Raw genomic sequence first — 26,416 nt, forward strand, 5'->3', positions numbered from 1 at the left:
TAAGGTGATGAGCAGGACTGATGGCAAACAAGTGCATGTGACTGCAATAAAATAGCAAGAGTGAATGGCAAAAAAAGGACACAAGATTTGAAAGCTGAGTTGGTGAAGATGAGGCAAGAGATGATGCGGAGTGAAGTGAAGGGAATTGTATGGTATGAAAGAGGTAACGACAGACACACAAATGGAGTTGTATGGCAATTCGACTATTGCAGGTGTGGTAAACAAGAAGATGAACAAAATTTGATTTTCAGGAGCTAAAATGAAAGTGATTGAGCTGTTGAATATGGGAAGTAAGCCATTTAAAGAGTTGGTAGTGGTAGTAGGGACAAATGACTTGACTGAAAACAAGGAGAATGTAAGATTGGATATAGGGAGGTTGTTTAGAAGGATAAAAGATAATAGTAGGATAGGAAAGTTAGTTGATGTGTTGCCCAGGTATGACAGTGATGAGATGAGGCAGAGAGCAAGAATTGGGAATGGTATGTTAGTGGAAATGTGCGAAGAGAAAGGAGAGCAGTTCATTAATGTGTGGAATGAACATGAAGGAAGAACTGAACTGTATAAGAGTAAAGGACTGCATTTTAATAGTTTTGATATGAGTCATTTGGAGAGACTGCCTACTGCTGGAAGGGAGAGTGATGATTGCAGAAAATGAATCTGAGCAAGTAAGAAGCGATGTGAAAGAGCGTGAGAGTAAGGAATGAAGGGGAGATTGAAATGGTGCTTAGGAATGAAATGGGTAGCATGGATATAGAGAATGAGAGAGAGCAAGTGTGCAAGACAAACAGGGAAATGGGGACACTCAGGGTGGACAGGAGAACACAGTGCGAGTAAGGTTGATGCTCCAAGAGGATGTGAATGTGTGTGTGTGTGTATGTGTATAGACAAAAAAGGGAAGGGGCATAACCTGGGATGTAGGGGGGAAACCAATTGGATTTGAAGAAGGTTCTGGGATGAGTAAGGAAATGGCTTGAGGAGGCTATGGAGACGTCACATCAAATAGGTATCAGTGAAACTTGTTATAGATCCAGGAATGAGCTGTTATGTTTGTATACGAATGCTAGAAGTATCAGAAACAAGGGAAATGAAATTGGTGTATTGATTTAGTTCGTTCACCAAAAAATTGTTTGAATAAGTGATACATGGTTGGATAACATCTGCTAGGCCCAGAGTTGTTAAAATCTTACAGTTGAGACTCAATAGATTCAGATACTTTACTTTTATTCTAGGCATATTTTGTAATGGCTGAGAACATTTATATGAGTTACTTTGATCTCTTGAAGATCGCTTGGGCAAGCCTACAGAACAATATGTAGATACATGATCCACTTTCCCACATTTAAAGGTTTATTCCTCCCATTTGCTTTTCAATGATGGAAGGATGATCGACAAAGGTTTGATGTGAGATGGTCGACATTGGCTAAAGACAGACAGAACTGGAAAGTTTCATAGGAAGGTCTGTATCGCAGCGGATGGAAAGAGGCTAAAGAAGAAGAACATTTGCCTTTCATGTGGTATTCTTTTTTTTTTTAGTTAAAATAACTTGTATTTCTTTTTTCGCAAGGAGTTAAATATAACTGAAGTTCTAAAATCAACTTCAAAATTTTTTCCTGTGTCTGAAACAACTATTATCTTATTATCTACAAAGTGTGCTTGTTAAGTAATGAGATTGATTTTTTACAGGACAGCCCTTTGAATAAAAGTAACAAACAGGTTTACAAGTTGGATGGTGCAGCAGTTTTCTTGTGGCAGTCATTGAAGTAAGATTGTGTGAGTGGAGCATGTCAGAAGTTGCGTCATGGAGCAAAGAGCTCTGATAAAATTTTACTGCAAATTAGGAAAAACTGCTACAGAAGTATACAGACCTAAAAAAAAAAAAAAAAAAATAAATAAATAAAATTACAGCGATGACTATCTGAGCCATGCACAGGTGTTTGCTGGTTTCAACATTTAAAGAGGGCAGAAGAAAGTCAGGTTGCAAAAATCACGTATCAAAACAATGGTCGTTTTTTTTTGAAGCTGCTGGAATTATCCATCAAAAATTTGTTCCTGAGCGAACGGTTAGTATTATTTAGGAGTAATGCAACATCTGTACAACACCAACATGCCATGTGTCAGGAAAGAACTGTTTCACAACAACAATTGGTTTCTGTTGCACGACAATGTGGCCGTGCACTGTGAGCTGCCTGTGAAGCAGTTTCTGGCTTTGAAGTTGATCTGTGTGATCAAACATTCCCCTATTTGCCAGATTTGGCCCCAGCAGACTTTTTCCTCTCCCCAAAGACGAATGTGTGCCTTGGAAGGGGGGAGTGCTTCAGTGACATTGAGGACATCCAACGCAGTGTGACCCAGACACCGAAGGAGGTTTCTGACTAAACAAACACACGTGATAACCACAGTAATAAGTAACTTTTTCATCCTAAGTATCTTAAGACATCGTCAGTACAGTTAATTCAAACAATACTAGGAATAACATACAGTTAGGGCACATGATTACAATGGAATCCCAATATGCGTGCAGTAGCGTGTTATAGAATTGTAAAATTAAATGAAAATATATCTGAAGGGAAAAAAAATAATTACATTAAAAATAAGATAACGTATATAAAAAAGTTATTTTACACAATTTTTTTATGACAATTTCCCATACTTTAGGAATAGCAAGAATGTCGTTACAGTTTAGATTTGGTCTGTGAAGTAGGGCTTCAGTACTTTATATAAACATTCATGTTTATGTAAAGATCTATGTAGAAGTTTGGTCTTTTTCCAATGGATCCTATGGTTTGGGTTTTCAACTCCATGTTGTGCGAGGCCAGATTTCTGCAGTTTGATAAGATGGATATGGTCTTGATGTTCCGAAACAGATCTACCTGTCTGTCCATAGTAAGACAATTTACAGGAGCATGAAACCTCGTACATGCTAGGCAGCATTAGAGGTGAGAGTTTGTCTTCAGGAGAAGGTAACAAGTTATAGATCTGGTTGATTGGTTTGTAGGTAGTAGCAAGTTTGTATTTCTTCATAAGTTTTGAAAACATTCGGAGATGCTTTTGACAAAAGGTATGGGAATCCTACAGGCTTGTTTTTTTTGTCTAGGTTGATGTGTGGGAAAGTGACTGATGATTTTTTGAGTTGTTTTAAGATTGTATTCATTTAGCATGGCTGTATTTTTGATTATTTCCAATTCTTGGTTTAGAGATTCTTTAGAGATTATGTCAAAGGCATCTCTGAATTCTTTCAAAAATTATGAAGAAATGCAAAGTTGCTACTACCTACAAACCAATCAACCAGATCTATAATTTGTTACCTTCTCCTAAAGACAAACTCCCAACTCTGATACTACCTGGCACGTATGAGGTTCCAGGCTCCTGTAAATTGTCTTACTATGGACAGACAGGTAGATCTGTTCATAGTAAGGAACATCAAAACCATATTTGTCTTATCAAACCACAGAAATCTGGCCTTGCACAACACTGAGTTGAAAACCCAAACCATAGAATTCATTGGAAAAAGACCAAACTTCTACATAGAGGAAGGGGAAGCGTGATGGTGGAGTACTGCTTATGCTAAGTGATGACCTATGTCCTCTAAGAGTGGAGGCTTTGGAAGGCTGTGACACTAATGATTTTGAAAGCATATGGTGTGAGGTGAAGGTGGACAAGACAGGATATTATTGGGGTGTTGCTATAAACCAGGGAGCACAGAGGGTGGGGACCAGGAGATGTTGAGACAGTTGAGCATGGCAAGTGCAAGAAGAATGATTATTATGGGAGATTTTAACTACAGTAGTATAAATTGGGGAGAGGAAGATGCATGTAGCAACAAAGGGAATGGAATTTCTAGAATTCTTGAGGGACAAATGTCTTAGGCAACATGTAACAGAGGGAACAAGAAGTTCAAGAGTTTTGGATTTGGTTATAGCATTAGAAGAGTTGATAATAACTGAGATGACATCTCTCCCACCAGTTGGAGAGAGTTACCATATGGTTTTGACTTGGAAAATGAATACATGCAGGAGTATCAAAGAGATGGGAACATATGTGGAATTATAAAGCAGGTGATTATAATAGTCTTAGATGTCAACTTGGGGAAGTTTTGTGGAGGGAGGAATTGGAAGGCTGGGATATCATTAGTGCTTGGTAAATTGTGAAGGAATATTTGTTAGCAGCAATGGTAAGCTGTATTCCACGAGTGAAGAAGAGGACACAATTTGGAGTAAATTGGATGACAAACAATATTAAACAGGAACTGCATGTAAAAAAGAGGCTATGGAAGAAATATAAGGAGACAGGTGAAGAGAAGATGCATAAAGAATATAAGACACAGGCCAGGAGAGTGACTAGTATGGTAGGGAAGGCAAAACTAGAATATGAGAAAAGATTGTCCCTTAGATCCAAGGAAAATCCTAGGGAATTTTTTAGCTATGTGGTCAGTAGGAGGAGAAATGACTGTGGAAGAATGACATTGTGGGATAAAAATAGGAATAGAGTGACTGATGCAGAGGACATAGTGGAATATTTAGCATTGTTCAATGAACACTTTATTGGAGTATTTCATCCTGGAGGAGTCAATTTGAATACTAGAGGGATAGGACAGGTGCAGGAGGAGAGTGTGTTCTGCATACTGAGTACTCAGAATACTCAGTATGGCTGAGAAAGATCCTTGTGGGACTGGATGGTATTTCACCACGAGTTTTGAGAGAATGTTCTAGGGGACTGACAGTGCCTTTGACTTGGCTTTTCAATGAAAGTCTGGCTGTAGGAAAAGTGCCCATGGAATGGAAGGAAGGTAAGATAGTGCCATTGCATACTGGCGTTAAGAGACTGGAAGTGTCTAATTATAGGCCAGTTTGTGTGTCATCAGTAGTTAGTAAGATCTTGGAGAAAGTGGTGAGAGACCGTATACAGCATTGGGCAGATGAGGGTAATGTTATCTGTGAGAGTCAACATGGATTTGTGAAGGGATGCTCTTGTTTTAGCAATATGCTAGCCTTTTATGATAAAGTTACAAGAGTATTAGATGAGGGAAAGGCATATACTGCCATTTTCCTAGACTTAGCAAAGGCATTTGACAGGGTGCCACATGATAAGCTGATATTCAAGTTGCAGCACATGAGTCTGGATGTCAAACTGGTCAACTGGATTCAGGATTGGCTGTCTGATAGAAGGTTGCAAGTGGGGTTCCACAGGGGTTAGTACTGGGACCTATATTGTTTAATCTTTATATCAATGACATTGTCTGTGGATTGCAAGGGGATATTCGGTTGTTTGCGGATAATGTGAAGCTGGGAAGGGTTATTAGTAATAGTGCAGATGTGGTAGCCCTGCAAGAGGATTTGAATAAGCTAGATAGATGGGCAAATGAATGTGGGTTTAAGTTTAATACAACAAAATGCAAGGTCTTGAGGTTTGGGACACATAGATGGGATGCTGCATAGTCTATGGGAGGAGCTAAACTGGAGGAAGTAGGGGAGACTAGATCTGGGCTTGATGATTGATAGAAATCTGAAATTATGGGACATATTGCAAAGGTAGTGAAGGTAATACAGAGGATTGCTGCAATATTGAGAAAGACACTGACCTGCAGAGATAAAATGGTTATCATTCCTTTGTATAAGACTCTGATCAGACCACACTTAGACTATTGTTCTCAGATCTGGTCCCCAGTATTTGGTGATGATAAATTAACTGTGGAAAGGGTACAAAGGCGGATAACAAAGATATTGTGGGCACTGTTGTTTTTATTTATTTATTTATTCATATGGAGTTTCCTCCCTTTTCTCCTCCGCCTCTATTGGGGCGACTTGACCCCCTCATTGGGGGTTAAGTATTTATGGCTGTAGATCCATGTGTTCATGGGGCCAGTTTGCCTGCTTGCAGGATGAAAAACCCCAGATAAACTGGGGGGGAACCCTGCTTTCATGCCCAACACCGGCTAACTTGAATATGGCTGAGAACGATCCTTAAGCACCTCACGTTGGTGACAGGAATCGAACCGAGGACACTCCTTCCCCATGCATATGGTTGCGAAGCGCAAAGCTGCTAGGCTAACCGCACGGACGTTGGGACTGTACAATGTTAGTTATGAGGATCGGCTGAGGGAGTGTGGACTGCAGAGTTTGGTGGATAGAAGGAGTGGTGATATCATTGAGACTTTTAAACTGTTGAGAGGTGGTTACAGGGTTGACACTGGGGAGTTCTTTTGCTTGGTTGAACAGCAGGAAGGAGTCATGACAAGGGGCCATCCCTGGAAGTTATGAAAGAAAACTGTGAGAAAGAGGGTGAGGAGTGGTTTCTTTGCATGGAAGGTGGTTGAACCATGGAATGCATTGCCTGATCGAGTGGTGAGAGCGAGAACGGTTAATGCGTTTAAGGAGTGGTATGATAGGCTTTGTGTTCCCTAGGAGGGACCTCCCTCGATGAGTCTTGATAGACTTTTGTTTTTTAGAAATGACCTCCTCTTTTGACTCCATGGAGGCCTGAATAATAATAATAAACATGAACGTTTATATAAAGAAAGTGCTGAAGCCCTACTTCACAGACCAAATCTAAACCGTAATGATGTTCTTGCTATTCCTAAAGTAGGGAAAATGTAATACAAATTACTGTAAAGTAATTTTTTATATATGTTATCTTATTTTTAATGTAATCTATATATTTTTTCCCCTCCAGATATAGTTTAATTTAATTCTATAACAAACTACTGCACAAAGATTGGGATTCCATTGTAATCATGTGCCCTAATTGTACGTTGTTCCTAGTATTGTTTGAATTAACTGTACTGGTGATGTCCTAAGATACTTAGGATGAAATATTTACTTGTTAAAACTTATTACTGTGGTTTATTACCTGTGTTTGTTTAGTCATGAATTTTCCAGAGGTTTCATTGTACAATGAAGGAGGTTTCTTTTCAGGACTTCCATCTTGACTTTGAACACTTGTATGATAGATGTAAACATTGTTTACATCTATCATACTGTGATTGGGATTCCATTGTAATCATGTGCCCTAATTGTACGTTGTTCCTAGTATTGTTTGAATTAACTGTACTGGCGATGTCCTAAGATACTTACTTGTTAAAACTTATTACTGTGGTTATTACCTGTGTTTGTTTAGTCATGAATTTTCCAGAGGTTTCATTGTACAATGAAGGAGGTTTCTTTTCAGGACTTCCATCTTGACTTTGAACACTTGTATGATAGATGTAAACATTGTAAGGAGTTGGAAAGATATTATTTTGAATCTATGTAATTGATAATTCCAAATACAGTTCTTTGTTTTGATGTAATAATTGTTGTCTCATTACTTAATGGGCACACTGTGTATTTTCTTTTCTAATTCATGTTTTGAATTAGAAAATTCAAAATTCTTCAGAGTTAGACATTAGAAATAGAATAAGCAAAGCTAAATCGGCATTTTTGGAAATGAAGAGAATTTTAATAAACAAGAATATTAAAATAGGTGTTAGAATTGGAATAGTTAAAGCAACAGTTTGGAGTATTGCAAGTTATGGAAGTGAGTCATGGACACTCAGAAAGAAAGAGATGGAAAGAATTAATGCATTGGAAATGTGGTGTTATAGAAAGATGGAAAAGATTAGCTATACAAGAGAATATCAAATCAAGAAGTTTTAAGAAGAGTTGGGATGGAAAGAATATTATGCAAAGAAAGACCAGATTTGCAGGACATCTTCTGAAAGGTTCTTCGGGACACCTGACAAGAACTATATTACAAGGGAAAGTTGAGGGGAAGAGAAGACACGGAAGACCAACTAGAGAGTGGTGGAATGAACTGGCTTAAGAATGACGGAGGCGACAGACAGAGAGAAATGGAGAAGAGCTGCTCATCTGCTACAACCTACACCCTCTTGCTAGAGGATGCTACTGGATGATGAATTCATGTTTTAACTTCTCAAATTGTTTATCAAATTTTTGGATTTGAGAGTTCGTATCTTTAAAACTAGTATAAAAAGGTACTATGGATTTAAAGGAATTCTTTACATATCATGGAAGAGCTTTAGATTCATCAACTGAATTGAAAAACTTAGCTGTCTGGACATAAATTCTGAATCAGTGATTATTCTCTTTGGGGAAACAGATTATTTTTGCAACTGTATTGAATGAGTTACCTTCCAAGCTTTTGGGCAGAGATCTTGTCTTTTGGAATATTCCACAATCAGAATACTTTTAAATATTGCATAATCTTAAGCTAATTGTTTCGAAGAGAGGTAGTGGTGTATTTTAATGATATTAAAATAATTTTTTTAAAAACAAAATATTGTGTACATTTTTATGATAGTGTGTGATAGTCAGACTGGATATAGGTATTGTGATTTTAAAAGTGTTTTGATTAACGTGAAAATGCTAGTTAATGTTACAAAAATGGCAGTAGTAGTAAAGAAGTGTACACCAGCTGTGGAAGGTTTCAACTCAGAGATAGTCCTTCCATGGACTTTTCATAGTGGATACACTGTGACAATTGTTAGATGCATATGCTCAAAAATGTTAGAGATTTATGGAATGCAAAGTTAAATTAGAAGGAACATAGTACAGTGTGTGTGTGTGTGTGTGTGTGTGTGTGTGTGTGTGTGCGCGTGAGTGAGAAGTATGATGAAAGGATTGGGTATTACAAAAATTAGAATGGTGTCACTGGGAATAATCAGGAAATGGATGGAAGTGCTGACAATGTAAATAATAGAATTGATATAGAAGAGCTTAAGTGAATAGCGAGGATAAACATATAGAGGAGAAAATTGAATGTTTAAAGAAGAGGTTAACTGATGTAAATAAGAAGGTTAATAGGAAGAAGCAAGCATACAAAGATGATAGGGTGGCTTTATATGGAGATTCAATCATTAAAAGGCGTGGTAAATAATAAGGTAAATAATGCATATTTTTCAAGAGGTAAAATAAAATGAATCTTTGATAGTTTGCTAGGAAGGAAGGAACAGACATCAGACTTTGTGGTAGTGGTGGGCATAAATGAATTGGATAGTGAGGCAAAGTATGTGGTAAAGGATTTGAGGAAGTTGTTGCAGGAGGTGAAGGATAATACTGTCATTGGGAAAGCGATTAGTTTGTTGCCCAGATATGATAGTAGTGAACTGAGAAGGAGAGCAATGATACTGAATTGGCTGAATTGTGTCAGGCAAAGAGTGTTCAATTTGTGAATGTATGGAGTGAATTTAGAGGAAAGTTAGAATGGTTTAAAGATAATGGATTGCATTTGAATGGATGTGAATTTCATATTGGACATTTGGAGCAATTGATGTTTGCTAAGAGTACACAGGTTCATATAAAATTAGTATCACTAAGGGTCAGAGATAGAGTGGTTGAGAAGCAGGTTGTGGAAGGACAGGAAGAAGATGGATACAAAGGTGAGGAAGTGATTATCACAGGGCCGAGTAATGCAGTGCAAAAAAAGGTGGAGATAAGTATATTAATGAAAATCTGAGTCAGGATGAGGGAAACAGGGATGTCAGTTCAAAGAAAGAGTGGTGCATTATAGCAGAGAGAGAGTGCGAAGTGATGATGTTGGTAGCCTCAAAGAGTAGGGAATTGTAAGGTGGATCAGAAATAAAGGGGACTGAATTTGTAGCTTTGATCAAGTCAGTGTGCCCAAAGATTATTGGTATAAGTGAAACTTTGTTGTCTGAGGATATCTTTTAATTTTTGCGATGAATACATCTCGCACGCACACTGCACTGCACAAAATCCCACAAATTCAAATCACCCGACGACATAGTCTTTGCTGCCATTGTTCTACCAGAAGAAGAGTTGTAGGTGTTTAGGAATACTTCTTGAGGAAGGGTTTTCCAGAGGACACAGGTGAATCAAATAAAAGAGGATGAATAGAAGCAGATTTGGTGTGCTTGCAGTTGCATAGTAGAGAGGTGCTAAGCAGCTGTCGTTCTTGTACAACAGTCTCTGTCTATTCTGTATGTACATAGAAGTACATACAGAATAGACAGAGAATAGACAGTGCTGAAACACCAGATAGAGGTTGAAGTGAGTCTGTAAGAGCAGGATCATCTATGAGTCTAATTGCATGCCTCTAAGTGGTCTTCATCCAGACCCAGTTCTCTGGATAGGACAATCACTAATCCCAGTTGTGCCACCAGCCAGATTCTTGGGACTGATATTTGATAATGCAATTACATTCTTTCCTCACATACGTCAGTTAAAAGGGACAAGTGCCACAAAGCAACTAACATTTTACACACCCTATCTTCCACCCTAGAGGTGGTGCTGCTGCTAGATGTTCTATGCTTCGAATGTACAGAGCATTGATAAGAACAAAACTTGACTATGGGTCTCAAGTCTCTCCTTTGGTCAGGGAGAGTACACTGCAATGGCTTGACTCTATTCACCATCAAGCCATCAGAACTACAACTGGAGCATTTTACATGTCACCTATTCCTAATCTGTACATCAAGGCAAACAAACCGTCTTTGTTGCTTCAACACCAACAGTTGTATCAGGTATACATAACTAAAATAAAGTCTCTGCTAGACCACCCCTGTATGTATCCATCTTATGACCACAATTCGAGAATCTCTACAACACTCGACAGACTGCCATAGACTCTCCTACAAGCTATGTATAAATTGCAGCAGACAACATAGCTCAGACACAGTCAAATCCACTTCCACCATGGCAATCATACATGCCACCATGTAGCTTTTCTTTCAGCAGGCTACTGAAATTTTTCATCCTTCCTGTCATTTATCAGCAGCTCATAAAACCAAATATTCTGATTTTGTATCTGTCTTCACAGATGGCTCAAAATCAGAGGACCTACTGGGATCTTCTGCTGTCTTTCCAGACACCATTATATCTGCACAAATCTCACCAGAGTGTAACAACTTTACAGCAGTGCTGTATGCAATAGAACTTGTATTAAAATATATTAGATTCCATTGTTTCCAAAGGTTAATATATTCAGACTTGCAAAGTTTTCTCTCCAGGCAATAAGAAGTCTAGAGCTACAGCAACAACCATCTCTCAAATTCAATGCCTCCTCTTTCAATTATGAAAGCTACACCTTGTTTGCCTCTGTTGGATTCCAAGCCATTTTGAGATTAAGGAAAATGAGGCTGCTGATACTGCAGTGAGGTCAGCTCATTTCTCAATCATCCACCATCTGTGTATCACACACAGATTATCAGACAAAAACTCCTATCCAGTGTTACATCTTATAACAGAAAGACTAATAATCAGCTTTATCTGATTAGACCTGAAATTATATTATGGCAGTCTAGCCGAGGTTCAAACTGAGGAAGTTGTTTTTGCTAGGCTCCACATAGATCAGTCATCTTACACATGCTTATTTACTGAGGACCGATGACCCACCTATGTGCGAGAAATGCAACACCTGTCTGACCATTAGTCATATTCTGGTGGAGTGCCAGTACCTCACATGAGAGAGGAATGACATTTTTACTTATCCAACTGAGCCCTATACACTCAAGCAGATTTTATCCGACTCAGACAAACTGAATGGTATTTTTAACTTTTTACAAAAAATTAATTTGTATAAACACATTTGACTGTAATTTTATGTATATGTAGATACTACGTTGCTTAACATAATTTTTGTACATGTTATTTAATAATTTCTTTGACTATTTATGTACTGCTGTGGCCTTTGCTGTGGTTTTGTTTATATGTGGATGCCGCATTGCTTGACTTGATATTTGTACTTACATATTATTTACTAATTTGTCTTTGACTGTTTGTGTGTTGTTGTGGCCTTTGACCTTGTGTGATGCTGCAGCCTTTGCTGTAATTTTGTTTTTATATATATATATATATATATATATATATATATATATTTTTTTTTTTTTTATACATGATCCACACACGAAAGACTGTTAGGAAAGAGGAATAGAAGAAGTTGGTTCACATTCAGCTTGAACAGCTGAAGACAGTGGGGAGAATGTTCCTAAGGACAGAAGCAGTTGGAATAAAAGAGGAGGCAGTGAAGTTGGTTCAGTGAGTTTTAAGATGGAGTGCAAAAGGGTGCTGGTTAGCAGTGGCTCTAGTTATGATTTTGGAATAGAGTGGAGGAATAATAGTGGCCAATTCAGCAGAGCACTGTTCATGAAAGTATCTGTATCATCAGAAGGATTGAAGTGGGTTTGTGAAAGAGGGATCATTAATTAGTCAGATTGCCCTCTTCTGGATAGAATCGAGCAATCTTGGTGCACCGCCCCAAATATGGGAGCAATATTCCATGGCTGGGCAGATTTGGGATTTGTATAAAGTTACCAACTGTGAAAGTGTGAAGTAGTCTTGTGCAAAAAAGTACACCAAGTTTTTTGGTGGCTGCAGAAGATATAGTTGAAATGTGCCAGAAAAGATCAGAGGTGCAAGTTGCAAACGCTTGCAAGTGATCAGACAGAACTGAGTTTTGGTGGCGTTGAAGTTTACAAGGTTGTCCTTGCCCCAATGGGATATAGCTAGAAGATCTGAGTTCAGGTCCCGGGTCGATCTTGAGGATTGTAATACTTGAGCACCAAGTTTGTCGAATGAAAAGGACAAATGGAGTGTACTGTCATCAGCAAAGCTATGGATAGGATTGGAAGTCTGTGAGAATAGGTCATTCATATGTATTCCTCTTTATAAGGCCTTGATATGCCCACATCTGGACTACTGTGCTCGTCTGTCCCCTGGGTTTCTTGGGGATGAGGAAGTGGTGGAAAAGATTCAGAGGTGAGTGGCCTGTGGAATGTTCCCTATGATGATAGATTGAAGGTGTGCAGATTGCAGAAATTGGTTGATAGGAGAAAATGAGGGGATATGATAGAAACATTTAAGTTACTTAAAGGGTTTTATAGAATAGATGCAGGGGAAATGTTTCAGCACTTGGCTAGAGGGAACAGAACAAGGGGTCATCCTGGAAGTTGAAAAAAGGTGTGGTCAGTAGGAATGTGAGGACTAGATTTTTTGCTTGGAAAGTTGTGAATGAGTGGAATGGGTTGCCAGGTCAGTTGTCAGTGCTTTGTCTGTTAATGGGTTCAAGGAAAGGTATGATAGATCTTGCGGATAGATTGGGTCTCTCATGACTAGTCTTCAGACTCTATGGAAGTGCCTGTATAATAATAATATATAAGAAGAAGAGAATGGGTGAAAGAACAGAACGCTGGGGTACTCCTGCATTGTTGGGGAAATCTGAGGAGAGGAGCCATCCACCATGACACGTAGTGAGCAACCAGTGAGAAACTTGGCAATCCAGTTGCAGAGTGAGGAAGACAGGAAGATTATATATATATATATAATCTATCTTCATTACCACCTTCCACATTTCCCAGTCTATAACAACATCCAATCAAACATCTCTTCCCACCAACGTCCACCACACTGCATGTCTATCTTATGTGGACATAATTCACCTGCTATGAACAGCTGCACCCTCCCTCCCTTCTTATTCATTCTACCCTCATGGGTGTTAAAAAAACAAACAAACCTACCTTTCCATTTCTATTTCCATTAGAATGCCATCTAATTATATCCCATTTTTTTTCCCTATAATGCCAGAAAATGGAAGGTCAGTAATGACTTTTCATCACATCACAAAACATGTGGTGATCTGAATTATCATCCATCATCTACATTGGACTTAACAGAGTTACTGGAAAGGAATCAGAATTATGTAGAATTCTAGTATTTTGATAGTAATACAAGCAAGTGTTTGTAATATGAGTGTTTGTAACAGTAGGTGCATTGATATCTGTTATATTATTGCAATTGGACAATAGAGTGAGTGAAGTTGGAAATGTTTAAATCTCATCTTTGAGAAAGATAACTTTGCTGTTCCTCAAAGGATGGGTTGGAGAAAATCAGGATTTAAAGAAAGAAAATTAGCCAGTTCAAAATGATTAGTAGTACAATGAGCAAAAAAAGATAAGTAAACTTAATAGAATGAAATAAGAAATTTTATACCAAAGATTAAAAAGAGGATATTTAGGCCATGGATTCCTCAGATGTACAGCAAGCATATGCACAACTTGCTGCCTCTGAAAAAGAGCAGTGAATTGGGGAAAGTAAAATTATTATTATTACTATGGGCGACTCCAAGGAGTCCTTAGACTCATCGAGGGAGGCCCTAAACATCATGTCCACACAACTATTCGACATTCTCACAGTATCTATCATATGTTGCCTTGAACTCATTCACTGTCATAGCACCCACAACAAACTCTGGCAGCTTATTCCACTCATTTACTGCTCTAACACCCTTACTAACCACACTCTTGCCCAGCTTCCATAGATGTCCCCTAGTCCTCCCACCACCAGTCCTGATCTCAAAAATATCCTCTGAATTAATCCTATAGAAACCCTTCAGCAATTTGAATATCTCAATCATGTCTCCTCTTTTCCATCTATCAACCAATTTCTGCAACCCACAAATCTTCAACCTATTCTCATAAGGTTCATTCCATAGACCTGCTATCATCTTGGTCACTCGCCTCTGGATCCTCTCAACCTCCTCCCCATCAAGAAGAAACCTGGGTGACCCAATTTGGGCAAGTAGTCGAGATGAGGTCTTATCAAGGCTCGGTATAGAGGAACAATAACTTGCTTGTCTCTTTTCGTCAAAGTATTCTTCAGCAACCAAGTGATTTGATGAGCTGATTTAGCCACTTTTGCAATGTGCTCCCTAAACTTCATCTCCCTATCCACCAACACTCCCATGTTCCTGGCCTCATCAATCTCCTGGAGTACAGTTCCACCAATGTGGTATACTGCTGCTAATCTTTTCACCCCAAAATGCATAACCTTACATTTTGTCATATTAAATTGAAATCCATTCTCCTTAGTCCAGACCTCCAATCTATCCAAATCATCCTGCAAGATTTTGACCTATTCTGCATTCATTGCCCTACCAAACTTTGCATCATCAGCGAACAAATGAACCGTTCCTCTTAGATACCTCCCTATATCGTTAATGAACAAATTAAACAGCAGTGGTCCAAGAACAAAACCCTGCAGCAACCAAATGGTCAGTGACTGTTGAGAAAATGAAAACATAAGTTGACTTTTGGTAAGGAAAGGTCTGTCTGTGTGCTTCTCAAGATTTCACATGAAAATAGACATTCTCTTCTTCTTGCTTGGTTTCATGTTTTGAGGACTCATGACCCCAGCCACAATGTCTCTCCATTCCTTTCTGTCTTTTGTTGCTGCAGTGGCCAACCTCAAAGAGAGTCCGATAATCTTTTTAATCTGGTCTTTAATCTTTAGACCAGAATTGTTGAATCCAAGATTCAGCACCATAAATGAAAATCGAAAACACTAAGCTATTGATCAGTCTTGATTTAGTGGAAATGTTTGTCTTTCCATATTTTCTGCAGTTGCACCATTGCTGACTTCGCCATGATAATATTTTTAGTTTCTGTTGACATCTACTCTTGGTGCTTATTAGAGCTCCAAGGTAAGTGAATTCATCTTCTGTCTCAAAATCAGTGTTATGAGACATATGAGACCATAGATGAAAATGACAAAATTGTCATTTTCATCTATGGTCATGTATTTTGTTCTATCACAATTCTTAAACCATATTCCAGGCTTTCCCATTCAACTCTTTTAATTAGGGACTTCAGTTCTCTTTTTCTGCTTGCAATAAGAATAGTATTGCCAACGTACTACCTAAGATTAATTATCCTTTTTTGCAACAACTGAGTAACCATTATTGTGTCTGTTAAGTGCCTTTCTCATAATGTATTCTCCATAAAGATTGTATAAATCAGGAGAGAGTATGCATCCTTGTCTTACCTCTTTCTTGACATTGAACCACTGAGATGTTTTTCCATCCATCTTCACTACAGCCTGATTCCTCTTGTATAGTTGTTTTAAAAGGTGTGTCAAGTGTTCTGGGGTGCCAATTTTACTTATTATTTTCCACAGGTCCTCCCACCTGACACAGTCAAATGTTTGGCATAATCAATGAAGTATATATACAAGGGAATATTAAATTCTTGAGCCTTTTCAACCAGGTGCCTTAGATTAGAAATTTGATCTCTTGTTACACGTCCTTTTCTAAAATCTGCCTGTTCTGCAGGAAGTTGTTGCTCGACATATTGTTTAAGTCTTTCTTTAATAATATTGAGAAGAATTTTGCTTGCTCATGAGATCAAGGATATAGTTTTATAATTATTGCATTCGTTGACATTTCCTTTTTTGTGTATTGGGATAAAAATAGATTTTATCCAGTCTCCTGTCTCTCAGATTTTATTACAAATTTTCCTGATGATTCTACTTCCTAAAGAAATTATCCCATCATTGATACATTTGCAGTTCAACACTGATTTCCACATACATTTTTTGACAATTACTGCTACTCCATTTCTGCTTATAGAATCATGTCCAGCAAAATAAAATGGCATTGCCTAGCTGTGATGTAAAGTGTCCCTTGTTTTTACAATGTGTTTCTGCGATTCCTTGTATATCAATGTTTAGTCTTTTCATTTAAAGTTACTCATTCAGTAAAGTTGTCATTCATTTCTTTTCAAAATAGACATCAGTTAAGCTGAAAATGAGAGACCACATATATATTTTTTCATATCTTCCAAATTCACTTCATATATATTTGTGAAGTATGCAGAGAAAGTTTGGGGAGGTTTACATGCTTTTTTTTCTTTTTATGGATGATAATCTATTTTTTTTTACTTTCCAAAGATTTAATTTCATGATTTATTTAATGTATGAAATTATTTTGTATTTTGCAGAAAATGATAATTCCATCCACGCAGGCATACAAATTGCAGGATCTAAAATTTAATGACTTTAGCTTAAATGATGACGAGATGTTAAAAGCATGTTTAAGGATGTTTCTTGACTTAGATCTGGTTGAGCGTTTTCATATTGATTATATGGTATGAAATAATTTTACTTATATATATATATATTATATGTTGTGCACACTTACAGACACATGAGTGAGAAGATGTTATACTGATGAGATATTGTCTAGAGATTTAAATATAAAAATAATTCTATTACTCTAGAGCCTGTGTAGCTCAGTGAATGTGGCGTTTGCACACCACAGCGCTTGACCGCACAAAGGAAGACTTTGTTTCGAATCTAGTCGTCGACTAGAGGAAATTTTTCTAAGCCTTTTTTCAACCGGTTCCCAAGTTAGTCGATCTCTGGCACCGGCAAGCAGGTTTTTTCTCCCGGAAACTCGGATTTTTCATCCCGTAAACTCAAGAAAATTGACCGTAGAACCCACATTATTTCAGACATTAAATATATTGTGTTAGGGACCATGAGGTGGCGGCACTTGTTGAGCCGTCTCTCTTCACTGCGTGCCGCTTAATTAGTGATAGCCTTGGGCCAGCTATCTCTAATTGGGTACCAGTGGAGATTGAACTGCCCACTCAGTCTCCAAAAGTTAGTTAGGGCTAAACGGCCTCGCCTACTCCCTATACGGGAATAAAAAGGCGTTAGGTGATATGATATTATTTCTAAGCCTTTTTTCAACCGGTTCCCAAGTTAGTCGATCTCTGGCACCGGCAAGCAGGTTTTTTCTCCCGGAAACTCGGATTTTTCATCCCGTAAACTCAAGAAAATCGACCGTAGAACCCACATTATTTCAGACATTAAATATATTGTGTTAGGGACCATGAGGTGGCGGCACTTGTTGAGCCGTCTCTCTTCACTGCGTGCCGCTTAATTAGTGATAGCCTTGGGCCAGCTATCTCTAATTGGGTACCAGTGGAGATTGAACTGCCCACTCAGTCTCCAAAAGTTAGTTAGGGCTAAACGGCCTCGCCTACTCCCTATACGGGAATAAAAAGGCGTTAGGTGATATGATATTATATTATTCTATTACTCTTGCTGAACTGTTAATTAAGAAATGCAAAGTGATCCATTATACTAAAGAAAGTGATACTAATATAATGCAACATTTGTTTAAAGACATATTTCACTTGAGATTCTAAGATTATGAGTATATGAAGCTTTTTACTATGGATGTAAAGAATAATTTGTGGTCTGGAACTAATGGCACAAACATTATAACCCTCATATGTACAGTCATAATATTCATGCTGCTTAAAAAATGTATACTCCAGAAAACTCATATATTTGTCTTTAATTAGTACATAGTTAAAATTTTGCTGTCAGATAATACTATTTCAAACTCTTTAGTTTTATTCAATGGCAGGTAGGAATAAAACTCCTACTTGCCATTGAATATTTCTATATATCATGCTGGATATATAGAAAACTGACATTTTGGCTATGTATATCGAGAATTATAATGTGTGTTATTGCAAGAACATGGGGATGCTAACATTATTATTCTGTCTTCATGATTTATTATTATTAACATCTAACCTCTATGTAGTCAGAGACTCATAGTGGGAGGTACACACTATTGCACACAATGCTCATCCAAACATGCTTTAAACTCATTGAATGTGTCTACATTCACAACACACTCAGGCAATGCATTCCACTCATGGAGAGACAAAATCATGAATGGTATGCTAATTGAGCTGAGCGAGGAGAAGGAAGTACAATTTGTGGATATATGGCATGTGTTTGAGGGAATAATGAAATTATACAGGCGTGATGGGTTGCATTTGATTGGCATTGGAGTTAGTGCACTGGAGAAAGTGTTGCTGGATGGAAGTACAGTATCTGATGCATGCAAGAGATCAGAAGAAAGAGATGAAGGGGAAAATCAAGAGAGTAGTATTGAAGAGACAGAAGTGCTTGGCAGTGGAAACAGTAGTAGTGTGAGAGATGAAGAGAATGGGAATGCAAGAGGAACAGGGAGACATCTCATAGAGAGAGAGAGAGTGGATATTGAAAGTGACAGTGAATGTGTGGTATATGAAGATAGAGTATGTTGTGATTTGAGTTGGGATGTTGAGACTGAGCAGATATACGTGGCAAGTGGTGATAAAGGTGATTAGGCAGGTGTGGTGGGGAATTCACAACCAACAAGTGGCTTGGATAGGACTGGTTATAGACCAGGGGCGAATGCTGGTCTTGAAATTCACACTTGCTCTTGTTATCATACAGGGAGTGAGAGGTGTGATTGAAGTCTGATTAGCGGAATAATGAATTACTGACCATTTAAAACTATATATTTAGAAATTAATGTACATTTAATCATACAAATACAATATTTATTTTTCAAATGATATTCTATCTTTTTCAATTTAGCTATTTGAATGCAAATTCTACCCAACGGTTCTTCTTTATGAACTGGTCAATAACATTGTCATAAAAAGTTGGTTGTAACTTAATTTTCCCAAGCAACACACCCACTTGTAAAGGCTGGCTGAAGCTCACTGGCTAGGGCTACTTTGACTGCGTATGGCCTGTGTTTAAGCAACAGAGTGAGACGATGTGAAATGGCTATGCGTGTGCATGAAATCAGTGCTGCTGTGAGGACCTGGAAGCTCCTACAACCTTCGATACACAACGCAAAGCTCAATTATTGCCACGCAAGCTTAGGATGCCTTCTGTCTACAAAAATAAAAGCCTAAATGGAATGCTTATAAATGTATGCATTTATTAACAAATAAATATTACTTCTTTTTCAATTAACGAGCTTGCACAGCAAGCATGGAGAATTCGCCACTGTTATAGATCTAAAATAAATTAGTGTTTGTTTACAAATGCCAGAAGTATCAGAAATATGGGAGATAAAATAGTTTCATTGAGTTTTTGTCCCCAAATCATTAGAACAAGTAAACTATGGTTAAATGAAGATGATATTCTAACAGGAATAGAAATGGAAGGATACAGTATTTTTTGTGAGGATAGAAAGGACAAGAAGGGAGGGGGAGCACTACTAATGATAGTAGGGGAATTGTCCACATAAAAAGTAAACACGAAAGAGGGAAATAGTGGCAATGGTTATGAGGCAATGTGGCGTAACGTGGAGGTTGACAGGAAGACATATTTAGTTTTATGTTGCTATAGGCCCAGAAATGTGGAGGGTGGTGAGGAAGAAACATATAAACAACTTAGATCAGTGAACAAAGGAAGGGTAATTATTATACTGCCATAATTATTATAATTATGGCAGTATAGATTGGAATGAAGCAGATATAATAGCGAATGGGGTTTCACACTTTCCTCCAGTTGGCGAGAGTGATCATGAAATGATCACCTGGGTTGTGGCTAGCCATATGCAGACTTCTGTGAGGAAAGGATATATGTGGAATTATAAGACTGGTGAGTAGTACGACAAGCTTAAGAAACAACTTGGAGCTATAGCATGGAACGAGTAGTTGGACGTTAAGGAAAGAAATGCTGCTTGGGAACTGACAAAGAAATACATAACAGCATCAATGTATGAATGTATTCCAAGGGCCAAAAGGCTATATAAGGTAAGTGTAAAAATAGATGAATGAAGAGCTTAAGCATTGGAAAATCAGGTAAAGAAAAACCCTCGAGAGTTTTTTTTTTTTTTAGATATGTGGTAAGCAGAAGGAGAATGATCATGGTAAGATGATGTTAATGAATGAAAATGGTAGGGTAGAATAGTAACTGCTGCAGAAGACATTGCTGAGGTCTTCAGTGATCAATTTATAAAGTTGTTAATCCTGATCAGGGTGGAATCATGAGGTACTTACTGAGTGTAGAGGACATAGAAAGGGATGGCTTAATTGTGAGTGAACAGGAGGTATTTTAGGAAATGAATAACTTTGATGTCAGGTAAGCGATGGGATTTGATGACATATCACCATGCATCTTAAAGGAATGTTCCAGCAAATTAGCATTGGCATGACTGTTTAATAAGTTTTACAACAGCACAGGTTCCAAGGGATTGGAAGAAGGATAAAATTGTTCCACTGCATAAAGGTGGTGATGAGGCTGTAGCGTCAAATTATAGGCCAATCTGTATATCTAGAGTGGTGGTGGTGAAGGTACTAGAAAGATTGGTGAGAAGTAGGATACAGAAATGGGTTGATAACAGCAGTATTCTCTGTGGGCATCAGCATGGGCTTGTTAAAGGGAGATCATGTTTTACTAGCTTACTTATGTACTATGACAAGGTGACAAATACTTTGGATATGGAGTGATGCATATACAGTTGTGTACTTGGATTTTGCAAAAGCTTTGGATAGACTGCCACACAACAAACTGTTAAATAAATTGAAATTAGATGAGATTTCTGAATTGAATCAGTGACTGGCTGTCAGGTAGGTATCAAAAAGGGTATATGGGGATGCAGTGTCCTGAAAGAGGAAGGTCACTAGTGGTGTACCACAGGGTTCAGTTTTGGGACCATTGTTGTTCAATTTATATGTTAATGATAATTGGGATGGTTTGATGACATATCAAATGTAATAACATGTGAGATATAAGTATGAAAATAAGATCCTTCTATAGGAGTAGGTGAGCTCATTGCTCTTAGATTTAAGATAGAAAGTAAGTTAGCTGTAAGCTAGCATGTAAGTTAGATTAGAAAAAGGATCATTGAATTGCAGAAAGAAGTTTAAATATAGAGAAATTGTGCAAGTTAGTACCTAGCGCATTGAAAGGCAGTGCTAGCTGTAGTTGCTTTTGTACTGTTACAGTGCGATCGCTCAGGTGATGAGCACTAGAACTCGAGCATCAAGACAGCCATTGAGACTATGTAGTAGCTGTTTCCTACACAGTACCATTCAGGTGCGATGTGTGGGAACCAAATTGTCTGCAGATGACCTGGGTCTGGGTGTTGTGCTTAGAAGAGCAGCCACCATACTGCGCTATACTGAGACTCATCCATTTTGGGACTATTGTTGTTCAATTTGTATGTAAATGATATTGGGATGGGTTTAACTAGCGATTTGCAGGTGATGCAAACTTGAGGAGAACTTGAATAGATTACATGAATGGGTAGGTAAATGGAACTATCAGTTCAATGTTGCAAAGTGAAGGTTTTGAAATTTGGAAAGCAATGATGCAAAGTACACACTTGGTGAACTACTAGTTATGGTGGTCAAGGACCTTAAATTCGGGGAGTCACATTGTACAAGTTATGACTATGTCACATTGGATAATGACAATGGTGCGGAAGACCCTGACATACAGAAATAAAGAGGTTATGATACCATTGTATAAAGCCTTGATCAGACCTCATGGATTATTGTGCACAGATTTGGCAACACACACAGAAGGTTTTTGTGATGATGAGGATATGTTGGAAAGAGTCCAGAAAAGATTCACAAAGATGGTCAGTGGTCTTTGGAATGTTGAGTACGATAACAAATTGAGAGAATGTAAGTTGCAAAGCCTCATGAATACGAGGAAGGAGGGGGCGGCGGGATATGATTGAGACATAAGCTAGTCAGGGGTTGTTATTAGGTTGAATGGAAGAGGGTGTGAGCAGAGGAGTGAGGAGAAGGTTCTTTGCGTGGACAGTGGTTGGTGAGTGGAATGCATTGCCTGAGTGTGTGTTGTGAATGTAGACACATTGAATCAGTTTAAGGCATGGTTGGATGAGCATTGTGTGTACTTCAAACAATGAGTCCGATCCATGGAGGTCGGATGATGATAATAATAATAATTTTCCCTTGTAATTACTTCTGCCCTAATAGGTTGTTCGCTATTTCATATAAAATCTTTGTGGAGTATTTCTTGTCTATGTGGCCTCTGCTAAATATGTTACATTCATCCAATATTTAGAAAGATTTGGAAGGCATCCTTTCCTTTTTCATTCTCTTTTTATTTTTAACTTTGAGGTAGTTTTTTTTCTCTGCTTACCATGAAAACTTTACTTCTTGTTTATAATATTTTTTATGTTGTGCATAAAAAATATGGCCTTAGAAGAGCATTTACTTGCTCTTCTCTTTTTTTTCTCTCTCTCTCTCTCAACAGCTAATAAAGTATTGATTGCTAAAAGAGAAAATTATACTTTTTTCCCCTTGCTGTTTTTCCTCCAGTTCTTCTGCATTTTCAAAAATTTTTTTCACTGCAAAATGGACTACAAGGACAACAATCAAACAATCCTTTCTAATATCTTTTTTGTATTTGAAAAGTGTCTGACAGTTTACTTGTTTTTTGATGTTTGCGGTTTCATTCTAGTATATTAAGATATCAGTCTTATGTGACTTCTCTCTAATTTCTTCTTTATTAATGTTCTTATGATGAATGTTATTTGTGAGAAAAATGGAATTATACAGACTTGATGAATTGCATATAAATGGCTTTGGAGTGAGATTGGAGAAAATGTTGCTAAATGAAGTGCAGTGTGTGATGGAGCAAGAGATTGTAAGAGGTGAAGTGGAGAGTGGTATGAAAATGACTGAAGTGTTTGGCAATGGAAACAGTAGTGTGAGAGATGAAAAGAGAGAGAACAGGAATTAAAGAGAAACAGGGAAACATTCAGAACCTGGTTGAACAAGGAGACATGGCATAGGAAGAGTAGATGGTGAAAGTAGCAGTAAATGCATGTATGGGGATGATCAGCATAGGAATGGAATAGATTGGAGTGTGAGCGAGGTAGTTGACTGAGCAGATATATGGTAAGCAAGGATAAAGGTGATTGTACAAGGACAGGTGTGGTGGGGAAATCGCAACTAACAAGTAGCTTGGGTAGGACTGGTTACAGAACTAAAAGCAAACTACCGTGTTTATTTACAAATGCCAGGGGTATCAGAAATAACAGAGATGAAATTATCACACTGAGTATATCCCCCCCCCCCCCCCCAAAATCAGTGGAGACAGCTTGGAGCTATGACATGGAATGTGGAGTTGAATGGTAAGGAAATAAATGCTAATTGGGAATTGCTCCATTCAGGTTGCCAAGTCCAAAGTTTCTATTTACTGGGGATCCCGACTTTTGCATTTATATCTATCATAATGATCAAAATATTATCTTTCATTATTTATTTTATAATGTTTTGTACTTCCTCAGAACTCCTTTCCATCACAGCGGCTGTCAGTAAGAGCATATACTTGGAGAATACCAATGAAAAAAGGTCATGTAGTTTTGATTAGTATAATTGATGTGTTTTGTGAGGATAGAAGGGGTAAAAAGGGAGGGGGAGTGCTATTGATGATAGAGAAAGAGTTATGTCCATCAAAGTAGAGATGCAAGACAGAAATAATGCCAGTGGTTTTGAGGCATTATGGTGTTAGTTAGAGGTGAATGGAATCAAATACTTGGTGTGATGTTGTTATAGACCAGGTAATGTGGATGGTGGTGATAGTGAAATGTATAGTCAAATTAGCCAAGTAAATAAGAAAAAGGTGATCATTATGGGTGATTTTAATTATGGCAATATAGACTGGAATGATGAGATAGCAACTGGAAGTAAAGAAAATGAGTTTCTTGAGTTTTTGAGGGATAACTACCTCAGACAGTACGTAACAGACGGCACACAAGGATTAAGAGTCTTGGATTTGGTCATCTCAATAGAGGATGTAATTATAAATGAGGCTTCAAATCTTCCACCAATTGGTGAGAGTGACCATGAGGTAATTACCTGGGTGGTTGTCAGCAGTGCGAGGACCCCTGTGAGAAAAGGGTATATGTGGACCTACAAGGGGGGGGGGAGGTGATTATGAAGAGCTCAGGAGACAGCTTGTGGGTGTAGCATGGGATGAGGAGTTAGCTGGAAAAGAGATCAATGCAGCTTGGTGGATTTTCAAAAACTATCTAGTAGATGCAATGTCTAAATGTATTCCATGGGTGAGAAGGTTAAATAAGGTAGGTGTGAGATGGATGAATAAAGAGATTAAGCATGCGATACAGAGAAAAAGGGCATTGTGGAGGCAGCATAAGAGAAGTGGAAATAACCAATTTCATGAGGTCTACAAAGACCAGTCAAGGAGGGTGACTTGGTTGGTGAGAGTAGCTAAAGAGAGGTATGAACAGCAGTTAGCTAATGAAGCGAAAAAGAATCCTAGGGAGTTCTTTCGATATGTAGCCAGCAAAAGAAAGAATGATTATGGAAGGATGACACTGATTGGAGGAAATGGTATAAAGACAGCTGTTGCAGAATGTGTGGTGGAGATACTTAATGAGCAGTTCATAGAGATCTTTCAATCTTGTGAATGTGACTTCATGGAGAGATTGAGAGCAGTTGAATGATGGGGAGGAGAGACTGACTGTAAGTGAGCAAGAAGTGTTTGAGGAGGTGAGTAAACTAGATGTAAAAAAGGCTGTGGGACTTGATAATATATCACCATGTATTCTGAAGGAATGTGCCAGGGAGTTGATACCTGCCTTTTCATATTTTTTTAATATGAGTCTTGCACTTGGTCAAGTTCCTAAGGAGGGCAAGATTGTGCCACTTCATAAAGGAGGTGATCGAACTCAAGCATCAAACTATAGGCCTATCTGTGTTTCAGGTGTTGTGGTTATTGTTGGAGAAGCTTGTGAGAACTAGGATCCAGAATTGGGTTGACAACAATGGTATTATCTTTGATGGACAGCATGAATTTGCTAAAGGGAGGTCATGTTTTAGTAATAGACTTACTTATTACAATAAAGTGACTGCTTCCTTGGACAGAGGAGAAGGATACACAGTAATAGGCTTTTGACAGAGTACCTCATGATAAGTTGACAGTCAAACTAGAGCAGTTGGATATTAGATTAGTTCATTGGATTGGAGACTGGCTATCTGATAGGTATCACATTGTGTATGGGGGTGCGATATCCAGGAAAAGGAAAGTCACTAGTGGAGTGCCTCAGGGGTCTGTTTTAGGGCCATTACTGTTTAACTTGTATATTAATGATATTGGTGAAGATTTGGATGGAGATATTTAGTTGTTTGCAGATGATGCAAAGTTGGGATGAACCATAAAGAGTAGTGAAGATGTTGTGGCCTTGCAAGAAGACGTGACTAAATTGAGTGATTGGGCACGGAAATGGGAATGCGAGTTATGTTGCAAAATGTAAGGTTTTAAAATTTGGAAAGCAAAGATGGGATGCAGAATTTATGCTTGGTGAGGATACATTGTTGGAGGTGGAGGAAATAAGAGATCTGGGGGTGATAGTGGATAAGGGTCTAAAATTTAGGGGACACATAGCCAAAATTGTGAAGACAACACAAAGGCTTCTAGGAATGATGCAGAGGACACCTACATGTAGAAGTAGGGAGATTCTTGTTCCATTATATAAGGCTTTGATTAGGCCACACACATGGACTATTGTGTCTTGATTTGGTCACCTGGTTTTCAGAAGGTTGAAGAGATGTTGGAGAGGGTCCAAAGGCGACTAAGGTAGTTTCTGACCTCTGGAATGTTGAGTATGAGGAAAGATTGAGATGATGTAATTTGCAGAGTCTGGTGGAGAGGAGGAAGAGGGGAGATATGATAGAGATCTACAAGTTGGTAAGGGGTTGTTATAGGATCAATGTTGGAGTAGTTGTACAGAAAATAGTGGGAGATCAGGGGAGAACCAGAGGTCGTCCCTGGAAACTGTATAAAGAGGGTGTGAGTAAGAGAGTGAGAGGCAGGTTTTT

The 26,416-nt window shown here is 38.2% G+C and overlaps 1 protein-coding gene across 1 annotated transcript in view; it reads left to right on the top strand.

Annotated features, from left to right (window-relative positions):
- Positions 1–26,416, top strand: part of Pde11 (Phosphodiesterase 11) — a 384,638-nt gene that overhangs the window by 221,733 nt on the left and 136,489 nt on the right. The window contains exon 11 of the mRNA XM_090404525.1: positions 16,724–16,870. Within this exon, the coding sequence (XP_090260651.1) occupies positions 16,724–16,870 (147 nt within the window). The remainder of the gene's footprint in view (positions 1–16,723; positions 16,871–26,416) is intronic.

The sequence above is a fragment of the Typopeltis vanoorti genome, chromosome 14 (genome assembly GCF_054136105.1).
Source record: "Typopeltis vanoorti isolate ZY-2024b chromosome 14, IOZ_Tvanoo_1.0, whole genome shotgun sequence".
NCBI classification, from domain to species: domain Eukaryota; kingdom Metazoa; phylum Arthropoda; class Arachnida; order Uropygi; family Thelyphonidae; genus Typopeltis; species Typopeltis vanoorti.